General features: G+C 42.8%; 1 protein-coding gene and 1 pseudogene across 1 annotated transcript in view; both read right to left on the bottom strand.

The window, feature by feature from the left end:
- The window catches only part of GPC3 (glypican 3), a 397,657-nt gene that overhangs the window by 131,000 nt on the left and 253,723 nt on the right, over window positions 1-12,934 (bottom strand). The window contains exon 4 of the mRNA XM_004778413.3: window positions 4,104-4,237. Coding sequence (XP_004778470.1) covers window positions 4,104-4,237 — 134 coding nt within the window. The remainder of the gene's footprint in view (window positions 1-4,103; window positions 4,238-12,934) is intronic.
- LOC123388514 lies at window positions 5,398-5,550 on the bottom strand (annotated as a pseudogene).

The following is a 12,934-nucleotide window of genomic DNA, read 5'->3' as shown; positions in this document are numbered from 1 at the left end:
GGATGCGCGGATGACAAGGTAAAAGGCATCATATGGGAAGGGGTGAAGGAGACATTCAGGAGGCCACAGGAGGGAGAGGGAGAAGACGCGAAGATACCAGGGCTGGCAAGGGTTACGGAAATCACATTGCTTCGATCCTAGCTGCTTACTTGCGCATCTTGTCCTACCCTGTTTTAAACCCGATGACAGATATTTTCAATATTTCTACCTTAACGGAACACTGAATCCCATAGGCAGGCCACCGGTTGAGTATTAAATCGCCTTTAAATTGAACTAAGCTATTTCTAAGATTAGTTGTGTGTTGCAAACTACCCAGTTGGGGGCAGACAAAACAAACAGATGACTTCTGAATGCTACCAAAGGAATCCTGCATTTCTTTGTGTGTTGTTATTTTAATAAGGAAAGGGCTTTTCAACTCATAATCAGATTCAGACAGCTTGCTCCCAACCTCCAGGGAGGGAAAGCTACAACAGGGTTCCTTTGCAATTATCATATTTTTACCCGAGGAGGATGGAGCTTGGGCAACGATGTGAGGGGTGTCGGAGGCACATAGATTTTTCTGGACCAGTGTGAAAGGCTGTGCAGAACATACCGAGAAATTTATAGAGGTACTAACCCTCCGTCAAACCAAACCTTCCTAATAACATCAGATTGCAGGGGCCAGGGCATGGGCAAGAGATGATCTTAATCCCTGAGTCTCCCCTCTCCCTAAAAGGGTTTACAATGCCTACTGGAGGGAGCTTAAGGAAATCAGACACTGACTCGGACTCTAAGGCTCTAGTTTGCAAGAGATGAGAAGCACCATGGGGCAGGCTGTGTTTCCAACACTCAAACGAGCCTTGCCCGGCCACCAATTAATCAAGCCTGCAAGCTATGTAGTTTTTCTTACTATCTTTTCTTTTGGGCTTAGCAACAAGTTCAGAAAGCGATCTAAACAAAGTGCCAAATCTGGGTGCCCGGCCAAGAACCCATTCATCCATTTCATTTTTCTGTGGAGGAATCGACCCCATAGAGCCCTCCCCAGTAGGACAGTAGGGAATGGGTCCCACGAGAACCCCAGACAGAAGCCATGGCAGCAGGCCCTTGATCAAGTAGCACCTCCTACTTACTCATAAATGTGTGTAGGTTGGCAGGGTTGTCTCAAAATGGGACTGGGCCGGTGTGTTTCATTTGAATAAGCTCTGCATATGATGCTGGGACTGATTCATATACCACTTCCTCCAGGGAGGCCCACTATATCTCCCTGGGCAGAGGCTCTCATTTTTCCTGTAGGCTGCCTCTAGGGATAGACTCTGGACACTCCTTTGCACTTATAAAACTATTTTGGAAGTATTTGCATTTAAGTCTATTTCCACATTAGACTGCTTTGGAGAGTTGAGCCTCTGTCTTGAGTTTTGATGCCAGTACACATTCTGGCCCATGACAGGTATTTCCTAAGTGTCTGTTGAGTTGAATAAAGCAATATATATAAAAATACATATTACTGTATAATGCCATACAAATATATTACATTTATAACATATAAATGTAATTTATAATTTAAACATTCCTTTTGTTAATTTTATTTAAACATTTTTTTTAAAGATTTTATTTTTAAGTAATCTCTATATCCAATGTGGGGCTCAAACTTACAATCCCAAGATCAAGAATTACATGCTCTGCTGACTGAGCCAGCCAGATGCCCTCTTATTAATTTTAAATGAATAATTACGTAGTATAATATAATACAATACATTTATATTTTATTTTTGTAGGTTATTTATAAATAATATAATTATAAATTATATAATTATATAAAATAATAATAAATTAATAAAAATAATTGTATAAGATATTGATTCTTCATTAATTATTGTGATATTGATATATAATATGATATATTATATATTGTAATAATACAATATAAATATAATTTATTCACTTCAGTACAATACGCAAGAGGTTTCCCCTAGTTAAAGATCCATGACTGAGGTTAATTTCTCAGGTGGTCTGGGCAAAGTGTGAAAGCAATTGAGAACAACAGACAAAGGAAAGTCAAAGGTTAACGGTTTGGAGAAATGACCAAATTTTGTCTCCCCAGAATGAAAAACACTTCCTAAAACTCTCCAATGCTATAGGGAAATGGTTCTCAAATATTTCGGTGCCAGGACCCCTGTGGTGGTTTGTAAATTTGTCCACAAATTCTTTGATACTCCTTCCTTCAAGAGGTGGAGTTTAATTTCCCTCCCCTTGAGTGTGGACTAGAACTGGGAACTCACTTCTAACAAACAGATACCAGACTTGACAGTACGTCACTTCCCAGACTAGGTCGGAAAAGACAATACAGCTTGCTCCTTGCTCTTCCATGGATCTTGTATTCTGGGGAAGCCAGTAGCTATGTTGCGGAGTCACTCACGAGGTTCATGCGGTGAGGGACTGAGGCCTCCCTTCAACAACCAGCACTACCTTGCTAAGTGAGCCACTTGGAAAGTAGATCTGCAGTTCCTATGACTACAGCCCCAGAAACTGACCAAGCTGACAACCACCCAGCCAAGCTGTTCTCGAATTCCTGCCAGAAACTGTGATAATAAATGTTAGTTGTTCTAAATCACTATGTTTTGGGGAAATTTGTTATGTAGCACTGGATAATGAATACAACCCCTCTATACTCCTAAAAATGATGGAGGGCCCCAAAGAGCTTTTGTTGGTCCGATATATATTTTTAGATACTTACTGCTTTAGAAAGTGAAACTCAGGGGGGAAATATTTACTTATTTATTTATTTGAAACAAATAATGAGCCATTATGTGTTAACATAAGTACTATTTTTATGAAAAAAATAGTGAGAAACTGATATTGGTTTTGTCTTTTTTACAAAATATGTTTAGCCTGGCTTAATAGGAGACAGCTGAATTCTCCCATTGGCTTCTGCATTCAATCTGCTGCAATGTGTTGTTTTGGTTAAAGTATATAAACAAAACCCAGGTTCACATGGATAAGTAGTTAGCAAAAGGAGCATCTCAGACTCCCTGGAAAGAGTTTCTGTGACTTCCTGGGTCTCTGAGTCACACTTTAAAACTGTTGCTACAGGGAAACTAGACATCCATTTGGTTGGAAGTCAACAAAAGAGAACATGGGACTTCCTGAAATGCTTCTTTGGAGGACTCTCTCTCATGCAGCCTTACTGGCTTCTCTCACTCCAAACTAAGAGTTTGTGATGTCATAGTGATGACTAAGAGTTATCACTTTAAAACCTCCTGTAGTAAATGGATATGAATGGCTTCATTTAGCCTACATCTGAGATGTTGCTGATTTCATCTCTTAATTTTCCATCTGCAGGCCAGTCATCAGGAAGCAGAACTCATGTCTGGCTATTCTTTGAGCCAGTGGCAGGCTTGGGGACATGTGCACTCCTTTTGGGAAGGCACCTCTCCTAGACCTGTGTTGGGATTCCCATCCAATGGCCACCCCTTATTTGTAACCATGACTAGAACAGGGAAAGAGGTCATCTGGATGAGGGAAGGAGGAAAGAAGAGAATCAGAAACAAACTTTGATTTAGTCCCTTGACTGCTGTCTTAAGAAACAGAAACTGAATCCTTCATTTTGTATACTGACAAGAGTGTACAGAATGTGCGGTATGTTTATGCACATGAGTGTGTCTTGCCAGTTTCTTTTTGGTGAACTTGACCTTGACTCACTGGTAATAATGGGAAAACCACAAGCGAAGCCATAAAATTGTGAGACCAGATCATAAGCAGAAAACATTTTGTTTAGTCAACAAATATCTTGGGGGCACCTGGGTGGCTCAGTCGTTAAGCAGCTGCCTTTGGCTCAGGTCATGATCCCAGGGACCTGGGATCAAGCCCCACATCGGACTCCCTATTCAGGGAGTACTGTGCTGGATATTTACATAGGGTAACTTTACATTTAAATATGGCTTAGATATAATGTGATATCTCTTTTCCTTAGCATTTACAAATGGTAGAATTAATTAATCAAACTCTACTCAAAAGAACAAAATAATGTGTATTTAAGAAGCTTCACTCCAAAAGTTTTTCACCTTACAACACAATTGTTAATTGTATGCTGAAACAGAGGGGGGAAAAAAGCAGAATCCCCTTACCTCCTTCGGCTGGATAAGGTTTCTTCGTGTTCTACATGAGCAACTTTTAATACCTTCTTGTCAATAAACAGATCTTCAGGATAATAAGCAGATCTATACTGGCGTTGTTGAGAATGGGCACATAACTTGCCAATCTGAAAAAGAAATGCAATATAATTATATGATACTTTCACAGATATGATAGTAGAAACAAATTCTGAAATGCACTTCAATTTCTTCCCCAATTTCTTTTTAAAGAGCAGAACGAAGCTATTACTGGAGTCCGAAAAAGGTGCTACGCTTTTCAGGTAAAGAGCCATCTGTGGAAAAGCAGGCTGAAGACTATGGCAGTGGAGACTTTGAGCCCAACCTATTCAAGGTTTCCTAAGATGAAAAATGCATTTTCTTTCTGCACATTTGAGAGGACTTTCTATACAAGACTTAGGCTATTGATACCTCTCCACGGCCCTTAGTATTTATAAGAATGTAGAAGTTCACAAATAGGAATTACAAAGTTTAGGAAGTAGTGGGGCGGGAGAGGAAGGGGGTGAGAGATGTGTAGAGTAGCCTGTTAACAGAGCAGCCTTCCATGCAGGGAGTTGGGTTCGAAGGCCCAGGGTTGCGTATGCTGAAGAATGTCAGTGTAATGGCTCATCTGACTTTCGTAAAAACGCCCAAGGGAAGGAAGAAGGCCAGCCAACCAATCCATAGCCAGTGTGATCAGCTGTGAATCCCGTATCATTGAACAAGACCAGGACCAAGAGTACTAAAGAACACAGGTACTCAAGAAAGCCTACCTCCTCTCCCTCGCTCTCCCCTTCCCTCCGCCCATCCTTCCTCTTTTGTTCCTTCCTTCCTTTCTTTCTCTCTCTCTTTTTTTTTTTTTTTTTTGACAGGAAGTTGGATGTATTGGTGGGCATGAATATGACAGAAAGGGGTAGTGCCAAGGTTCTCATGAGGGCAGAGGCCTCCATTTGTCCAAGGGCCCACGGTTAGGGATGTATTTGACCCAACAGCCATCTGGGATAAGCCGCTCTTCAGTCACCATGTCTTCAAATTCATCCGCATTGAACTTAGTAAAGCCCCACTTCTTGGAGGTGCGGATCTTCTGGCGGCTAGGGAACTTGAACTTGGCCCTGCATAGGGCCTCAATCACATGCTCCTTGTTCTGCAGCTTGGTACAGATGGACATGATGACTTGGCCAATGTGGACCCTGGCTACTGTGCCCTGGGGCTTCCCAAAGGCACCCCACATACCTGTCTGCAGCCTAAATTGGAGATAGCCATGAGGTCAGACCCCAGAATCCACCAAAAGGGCTGTCTCCAGGGTCCCTTAGGGCAACCCAGACAATCAACACTCATGAGAACCCCACTACCGAGGACGCTACTGTTCGCAGCCACGGCACACCGGGCCCGCCCTTCCTTCCTTTCTCGATCCACTCACTTGCTCATTCGAGACTAGTTGCCGGATGCCTCCCTCTAAAGCTTCGTCCTCTTAACAGTCATATGGCAATGATCAAAAGATGGCATCAGCTTTCTTATCTCAATTCTAAGTAATCTGGTTCAATTATTTGTAGATTTCTATTTTTGAGCTTTCAGACACAAGCCTAAAATGAACTTCTACATAAAGATGTATTAACATGTCTCCCTTATGTCAGACACTAAGCTAAATGTTATCATCCCCATTTTAGAGGTGAAGAAACTGAGGTTAGAGGAGGTTCAGGGTTGCCTGTGGCAAATATACCGTTGATTCACTGTCTGACTTCAAAGCTTATACAATATCACCTCCCTAGAAGACAATGCTTAATCACCAGTTGCTTACACTCTCTTTTTTTAAAGGAACTCCCAGTCCTCAGAAACACAGCCAACATAGCCAAGGTGAATATGTAGATTGTATACATTAAGAAAAATATACATTAAGAAAAAAAAAAAACATTGAGCCTGTGTGGCTCACTGGGTTAAAACCTCTGCCTTCGACTCAGGTCAGGATCTCAGGGTCCTGGGATCGAGCCCCGAGTCAGGCTCTCTGCTTGGCAGGGAGCCTGCTTCCCCCGCTCTCTCTGCCTGCCTCTCTGCCTACTTGTGATCTCTGTCAAATAACTAAATAAAATATTTTAAAAAATAAAGAAAAAGAAAAATATTAGAAATACCCAGTGAAGACAGGTTATATCTTTGGTACCTTTGGTCATATCTTCTGTACCTCCACAGAAATCAGACTGAATTTTGCATGCTGTTAGGGACTCAGTAAAAGTAAATTCATCAAAATGAATTGAAGGGAACTCCTAGTATCAGGTCTGGCATGCCTGCAGTCCCGGGCTGCGTGTGGTCATCCGTTTCCGGGATTTCTCAAGATGGCCCAGATGACATTTACAAAGCTACCTATGTCTTTCTAAAAGCAAAAGCAGCATTTGGTTTGTATAGCTTTGGAAAGTCTTCTATATAAATCAATTCTTGAATTAGAAAAGAAGAATCTAAAGTCAGTAGAGGCCTCACCTCCACTGGGGAAAAACAAACAAACTAAAAAGATTTTTCTTTCCTAATACAAGAATTGATTTATATAGAAAACTGTATTCTCTGAGTTTACCGCGATTGATGGTGCTTCAGGTAAGGGGGCTGCCTGGCTGGACTGGGGAGCTCGGTTCTAGTCATTTCCAAAGTTTGCAAGGCAGGTATGAATAACTGAGGGCAGACTGTGCATCCTAAAATTATGTTCATAGACACACACGTGTTTACTTGCCACACAGCCGGCGAACGCTCATGGAACCACCCACTGGAAAGGGGGTACAGCTGAGGCAAAAGCAGGAAGGTTAAGAACAAACGAGAATGTAGCCAGTGTGACCTTCCTTCCCAAGCCACCCAATGTGGCACTATTGGGCAGAGTCCCCAAGGCTCCGGGTGGGGTCAGGGGCAAACAACGGTGTCCTGCCAATGCCCCCCCCCCCGCTGAAATCTGCCACTTCTTAACAGACGGGCTGTATTTTCTTCCACAAATCTACCACAAAGCAAATTCTTCTCATATACAAAGCATTTGTCAAATGTAGACCCCCTCCCCCGTGCCTTCGGGCTCTTCTGTCCACATCTTCCACCTCCGCACTGTGTGAGCTGTAGGTGAATATTACAAGCTCATTTTGAGGGGTGGCCACAAAAAGAAAACAGAATTTACAAAGAGACGCAGAATTAACACAAAAGAGGGCCTTTGATCAAAATTTCTTTGTAAATGTCACACTCGGGGGACATGAGGCGCTGCCTGGAGACCCGGGTCTCCGTCTACGGCTGCACTTGCTAAAGAATCACCGGTATTTCGAGCAGCATTTTAGAACTCAGTGTCCCGCCCAGGAGTCTGGGGCTCTTAAATAACAAGTGCAATCCAATTTCCTTCCACGGACTAATGCACCTGGTTAAGGGTGCCGCTATCTTGAACTTTAGTTAGTGAGACTGGATTAATTAGGTGGGCGAATGTCTCTACCGATAGACCCGGAATAGAAAATCCTTTCGTTTTCCAAGAATAGTGATTCCTTTATTCATGCGCCAGAATCTATGGCAGGAGAGTAACGGGGGTCCCCTGAGGTGTTACAAGACTTGAAATAGGGACTTGGGGCACCTGGGGAGTCAGGGGGAGGAAGGATGCGGTCGGATGGTCACCTGACTTTTGGTTTTGGCTCAGGTCACAATCTCAGGGTCATGGGATCGAGCCTCACATCAGGCTCTGTGCTCAGCAGTGGAGTTTGCTTGACATTCTCTCTCTCTCTCCTTCTGCACCTCCCTGCTGTGTGCTTTCTCTCTCTCAAATAAATAAATAAATCTTGAAAAAAAAAAATAAAAGAAGGCAGGGCTCCTGACCATATTTATGGTCAGAAGGTCATCCTAGCAACACTAGGACCATTCTTTTCTAAGCAAGGTCCAGAACACTGGCTTTACACATGCATGAAGAGAGTAATAAGACTTCCTTTTGACCTGGTCCCCCAGCTACCTTCCAGCTGTCACTCAGGTCTCATGCAAAAAAGGAAGATATGATATGAAAAGTGTCATATTTTATTCTGAACTCCTCTGGGAAAAAAAAAGGTGAAAATGACTTTCCTTTTTTTTTTTAAATAAAGATTTTACTTATTTATTTGACAGACAGAGATCACAAGTAGGCAGAGAGGCAGGCAGAGAGAGAGGAGGAAGCAGGCTCCCTGCTGAGCAGAGAGCCGGATGCGGGGCTTGATCCCAGGACCCCGGGATCATGACCTGAGCCAAAGGCAGAGGCTTTAACCCACTGAGCCACTCAGGTGCCTGAAAATGACTTTCTTTAAATAAAGTTTTTATTTATTTGAGAGAGAGAGAGAGAGAGAGAGAGGAGGAGCATAGGGAAGGGGACAAGCAGACTCTGAGCTGAGCGCGGAGCCCAACTCCAGGCTTGATCCTATGACCCTGAGATCATGATCTAAGCTAAAATCAAGGGCTGGATGCTCGATCGACTGAGCCACCAGGTGCCCCTGAAAATTATTTTTCAAGTAGAATATGTTACCAAAGAGTTTGAAACCCTGCAAAGCATTTGGTTTGATGCAATGCACACAGGTACCCTGTAACTGATGTGTCGAAAAAATGCAGATACCCCACTGGTTAAAATGTAACTATACTGATGCTCAGGGGCCATTTGCTGTTGGTTCTGGAAGCCCTCTGGTGACAAAAAAAACCCTCACACTTGATCTCTCCCTCTGACTGACTCAGCAGAGAAAGTCTACATTGTAAGTTTCTCAATAATACCAATACTTCCCATTTGTAACATAATACCTGACTCCAGCCCCCTGCCTTACTAATAATTCCTCCATCCATTCTGTTCTTTTAAAAAGATTTTATCTATTTATTTGAGAGAGAGAGAGAGGGAGAGAGAAAGACAGCGAGAAAGGAAACACAAGCAGGGGGAGTGGGAGAGGGAGAAGCAGGCTTCCTGCTGAGCAGGGAGCCTGATGTGGGGCTCGATCCCAGGACTCTGGGATCATGACCAAAGCTGAATGCAGACACCCAGCCATCTGAGCCACCCAGGCGCCCCTATTCTCTGTTCTTGACGGTGAATTCTACAACTCTCTGAGGCATACGGACCTTGTATTTTTGACCCCATTTTAGAGATAAGGAAACTGAGGCTCATGATGTTTAAGGAACTGAAGCAAACCATAATTGTAGTAGATGGCAGAGTTAGGACTTGAACCTAGATCTGCCTAGCAAAACTTAAGTTTATTTTTCTAAGATTTTATTTTTAAGTAATCTCTGCACACAACATGGGGCCCTAACTCACAACCCTGAGATCAAAAATCACCCGCTTCATTGAATGAGCCAGCGAGGGGCCCCAAGCTTTTGTTTTTGGTTTTTCCTCCCTATGCCGTAGATTTCTGTCAAGAGGATAGACTCTGGGGGCCTCCCATGACCCAGGTTTGTGGCCATCCCATCCATAACTGGAGAAGAGTAATGATTACGAAGGATTAAAAAAATCCTTTAAAGAAGGACTAGTTATTAAAGATAAGCCAAAAACGGACATCCAATTTTAACCATAGTATTTCTAGTGGAGTGATTTAAACTCTTTGGTCTGCCTGGTAAGAGAGGATTAGTAATCACCCTAAAGCCCCGGATGTCTGGGTCTGTGGGAGAGGTGGTTCCCAGGTGTGTTCCCCCTGCAGCTTGCTTCCTGTGGGCTGTCCCGGGCCCCTGACTGACTGCTTGAGTCAGATTCTTGGACTGGCTACAAAATCTGTAATTCTTACGATTTAACCCAGGTCTAGTCTGATGTCTGGCCCAGCTATATTCTTTATAGCTTCCCCTCAATGGAGATTTCTGGTTGACCCTAGGGCTATAGAAATACAATAGGTTCAGGCCTTTAGCTCTCATAGCCGAAAAGACGAGAAAATGGGGAAGGGCTGCAAATACATTAAATAGCGTCTCTGACTCTCCTGCTCTTAACTAAGCCGACAGGTCGATTCTGTGTTCAAAGTTTAAGAACCAGATTAAAAAAAAAAAAACAGATGAAGGAAAGACTTTACCTCTTTTTTCTTTTATTTTAAGGATGTAAACTCCATGCCCAACACGGGGCTTGAACTCACAACCCTAAGATCAAGAGTTGCATGTTCTACTGACTGAGCCAAACAGGCACACCTACATTTTCCTTCTCTGGGTGTGTGTGTGTGTGTGTGTGTGTGTGTGTGTGTCTGTCTTACATGGCCCATAATAGGAGGAGGAAGGGGAGGGAGAAACAGAAACAGAAAGAGAGAAGTTCCCGTTAGTGAGTCTGTGGGGGAGCCACAGACATACCCTACTGCCCTGGGAAATTTGACAGCCTTTGAGGAAGATGGTGGCTGTCTCACTCCTTCCTCTCAGGAGCTGTTCTCCAGGTCACCGGGACCTCAGGGGCTCTAGAAGATCTCCGCAGTTTTATTTAATTACGGAATAACCTTTCTGCTGGAATCCAGATGATTACTGTGGCCCCAAAGAGGGCTTTGCTGAGAGAACTGTTGCTAAATAACTGGTGTAATTTAGTTTTGGGTTGTCAGTGGATTCTTCAGAACTCCACAGAATTAAACATAAAAACTCCCTCTATGGTTATGCCATTTAAATACCAACTCTGATCCTGTGGTCCACTCTGGAGGAGTATGACCTGTGGCATTTGTTTAGGATACCTTGGGGGGCTTGGGGATAGGGTGGGTTGGGAATTCTGTAGGTTTCCAGCTGAAATAAAATAATGAACTTCAGTTCATTCTGTTGAATTGTCTATTATGCTGTTGTTCAATTTCATTTAATTAAATCTTAAAAGTTTTAAAACAAAATATACATTGAAATTATGTGATATACAACATAAACTTTTTAATAGTAGTAACCATGCCCATTTAACAATTCCACAGGTATAATAAAAATGCTAATATATGTTAATGTTTAGTCTGTGGTTAATGTTTTGTCTTGTTAATTTCCCCAGGGCTTTTATTACTGATTTAAATCTGCCACACTACTCAACTGATTGCACTGCTTCCACAAACTGCATGAAAGTAGCTCAAATGAATACTGATTAACAGAAATGAACAAACATTTGGCTGGGCAAACCATTCTTATTATATGCTTGTAATCATTACATACATTTTCTTACAATGAGATGGGCATGGCAGGCATTTTCCACTCATTTTTCCTACAAAAAATATGCATACGAGCATTAAATTAATTTATAACCTTGTACTTCAGGAAGCACATCATTATTAATTAACTATTGATTGATCTGGATATAGAGCACGGAGGATAATGAACAGACCTGGTGACAATGTAAATGTTTTTTTTCTTTTTTCTGCCACAGACGTTTTGCTGTGGCTCATCATTAATTGCTTGACCATTAAAATGAAAGTCGCTAATAAACTGTAATGCATTATGAATTGCGCTATTTTAGGAAGTCAGGTGTCACTGTGTGAACCTTCTATGCGAGTCGTGTCTTTATTTTTTTTTTAAGATTTTATTTATTTACTTATTTGCCAGAGAGAGAGCATAAGCAGGGGGAGCAGCAGGCAGAGGGAGAAGCAGGCTCCCCGCTGAGCAAGAAGCCTGATGCAGGGCTCCATCCCAGGCCCTGGGATCATGACCTGAGCCGAAGGCAGATGCTTAACCAACTGAGCCACCCGGGGCATCCCTCAAGTCATCTCTTTAAATAAACTGGAATCCAAAAAAAGGTAACTCGTCCTGCAGCTCAGTCTGCTGTTCAGTGGAACTCAGCATTCTAATATGGTGAAAAGAGCACATGATTTGGAGTCAGAAGACCTGGGTTCTAGTCCCACTCTCTTCCTGTTTCGGTGACTCTGCACAAGTCCTTTAATTTCCTTCAGACTCAGCTCTGCAAAATGGAATACAAACACTGCCTGCCATGCCTCGCAGCTGTGTGAGGATCAGATACAGGCACGGATGGAAGTGCAAAGTCTGCCCCATCCAGACAGAAATCCGACTCAGATTAGAATGTGTTAGAATCCCGGCTCAGTGGGTCAAGTACATCGCTAGCTCTAAGTAACACTTGGAGGTGTTCTCTACTGGGGACTTCTGGAAGGCAGCGAAAGGGTTTGATGAGATTGATCCCCACTCTGAACGGGAACTCCATTGAGTTTGCTGGCATTGTTTGCACATCCCACAGTCTCTCATCTTTGTTCTGGGTTACCTGGAATATCCCCTTCTATTCTTCAGGGCCCTGATTCCTGATTGGTGGGTGGCAAATAATCTTTGCCGTTACCCAGTGTCTCTAATCTGCATGGTGATGGGTGCTATGGGGGTGGGAGACAGGTTTTCAACACCCTTTTGTGGAAGGGACTTGCATTTTACTAATTTGTATTTGCCACAAGTGGATTCGTAGTTGAAAATAGAATCCTGCACGCGTGCCTAACACTTCTCATGTAATACCAATCCCTTCACAGGACCAGGAGCCCCGGCCAGTGTTGCTTAATCACATATGGCCAATAGGATTAATATAGTGGCAGTTAAAAGAGAGCTTCATGTAGTCCAAACATTCAATACTGAACTCAAATACCACTTGTCCAAATGCACTCTTCTGCTTGTGTCCCCTGTCCCAGTGGAAAGGAATAATCAGCTACCTACTCAGTTGAAACCAAAGCATATCTGATTTCTCCCCTTCTCTCACTTCCCTATGTCCAGCCATGTAGGTTTGTGCTTCTTTCCGTTCTTATAAATAACTTTTAACCCTGGGCACTTTTCTTCATCCTCAGGTCTAGGATACCATCTCTTAGAATAGTGCTGCTCGAACTTCAACATGTATACAGATCATCTGGGAGTCTTAGTCATGAAGATTCACATACAGTAAGTCTAGGATTGAGTTTTGAAATGAGCAGTAAGACCCCAGA

Source organism: Mustela putorius, unplaced genomic scaffold (genome assembly GCF_011764305.1).
Source record: "Mustela putorius furo isolate JIRA1106 unplaced genomic scaffold, ASM1176430v1.1 tig00003899_pilon_pilon_pilon, whole genome shotgun sequence".
NCBI classification, from domain to species: Eukaryota; Metazoa; Chordata; class Mammalia; order Carnivora; family Mustelidae; genus Mustela; species Mustela putorius.
The sequence above is the reverse complement of the archived record's forward strand: the minus strand, read 5'-3'. Positions and strand labels throughout refer to the sequence as shown.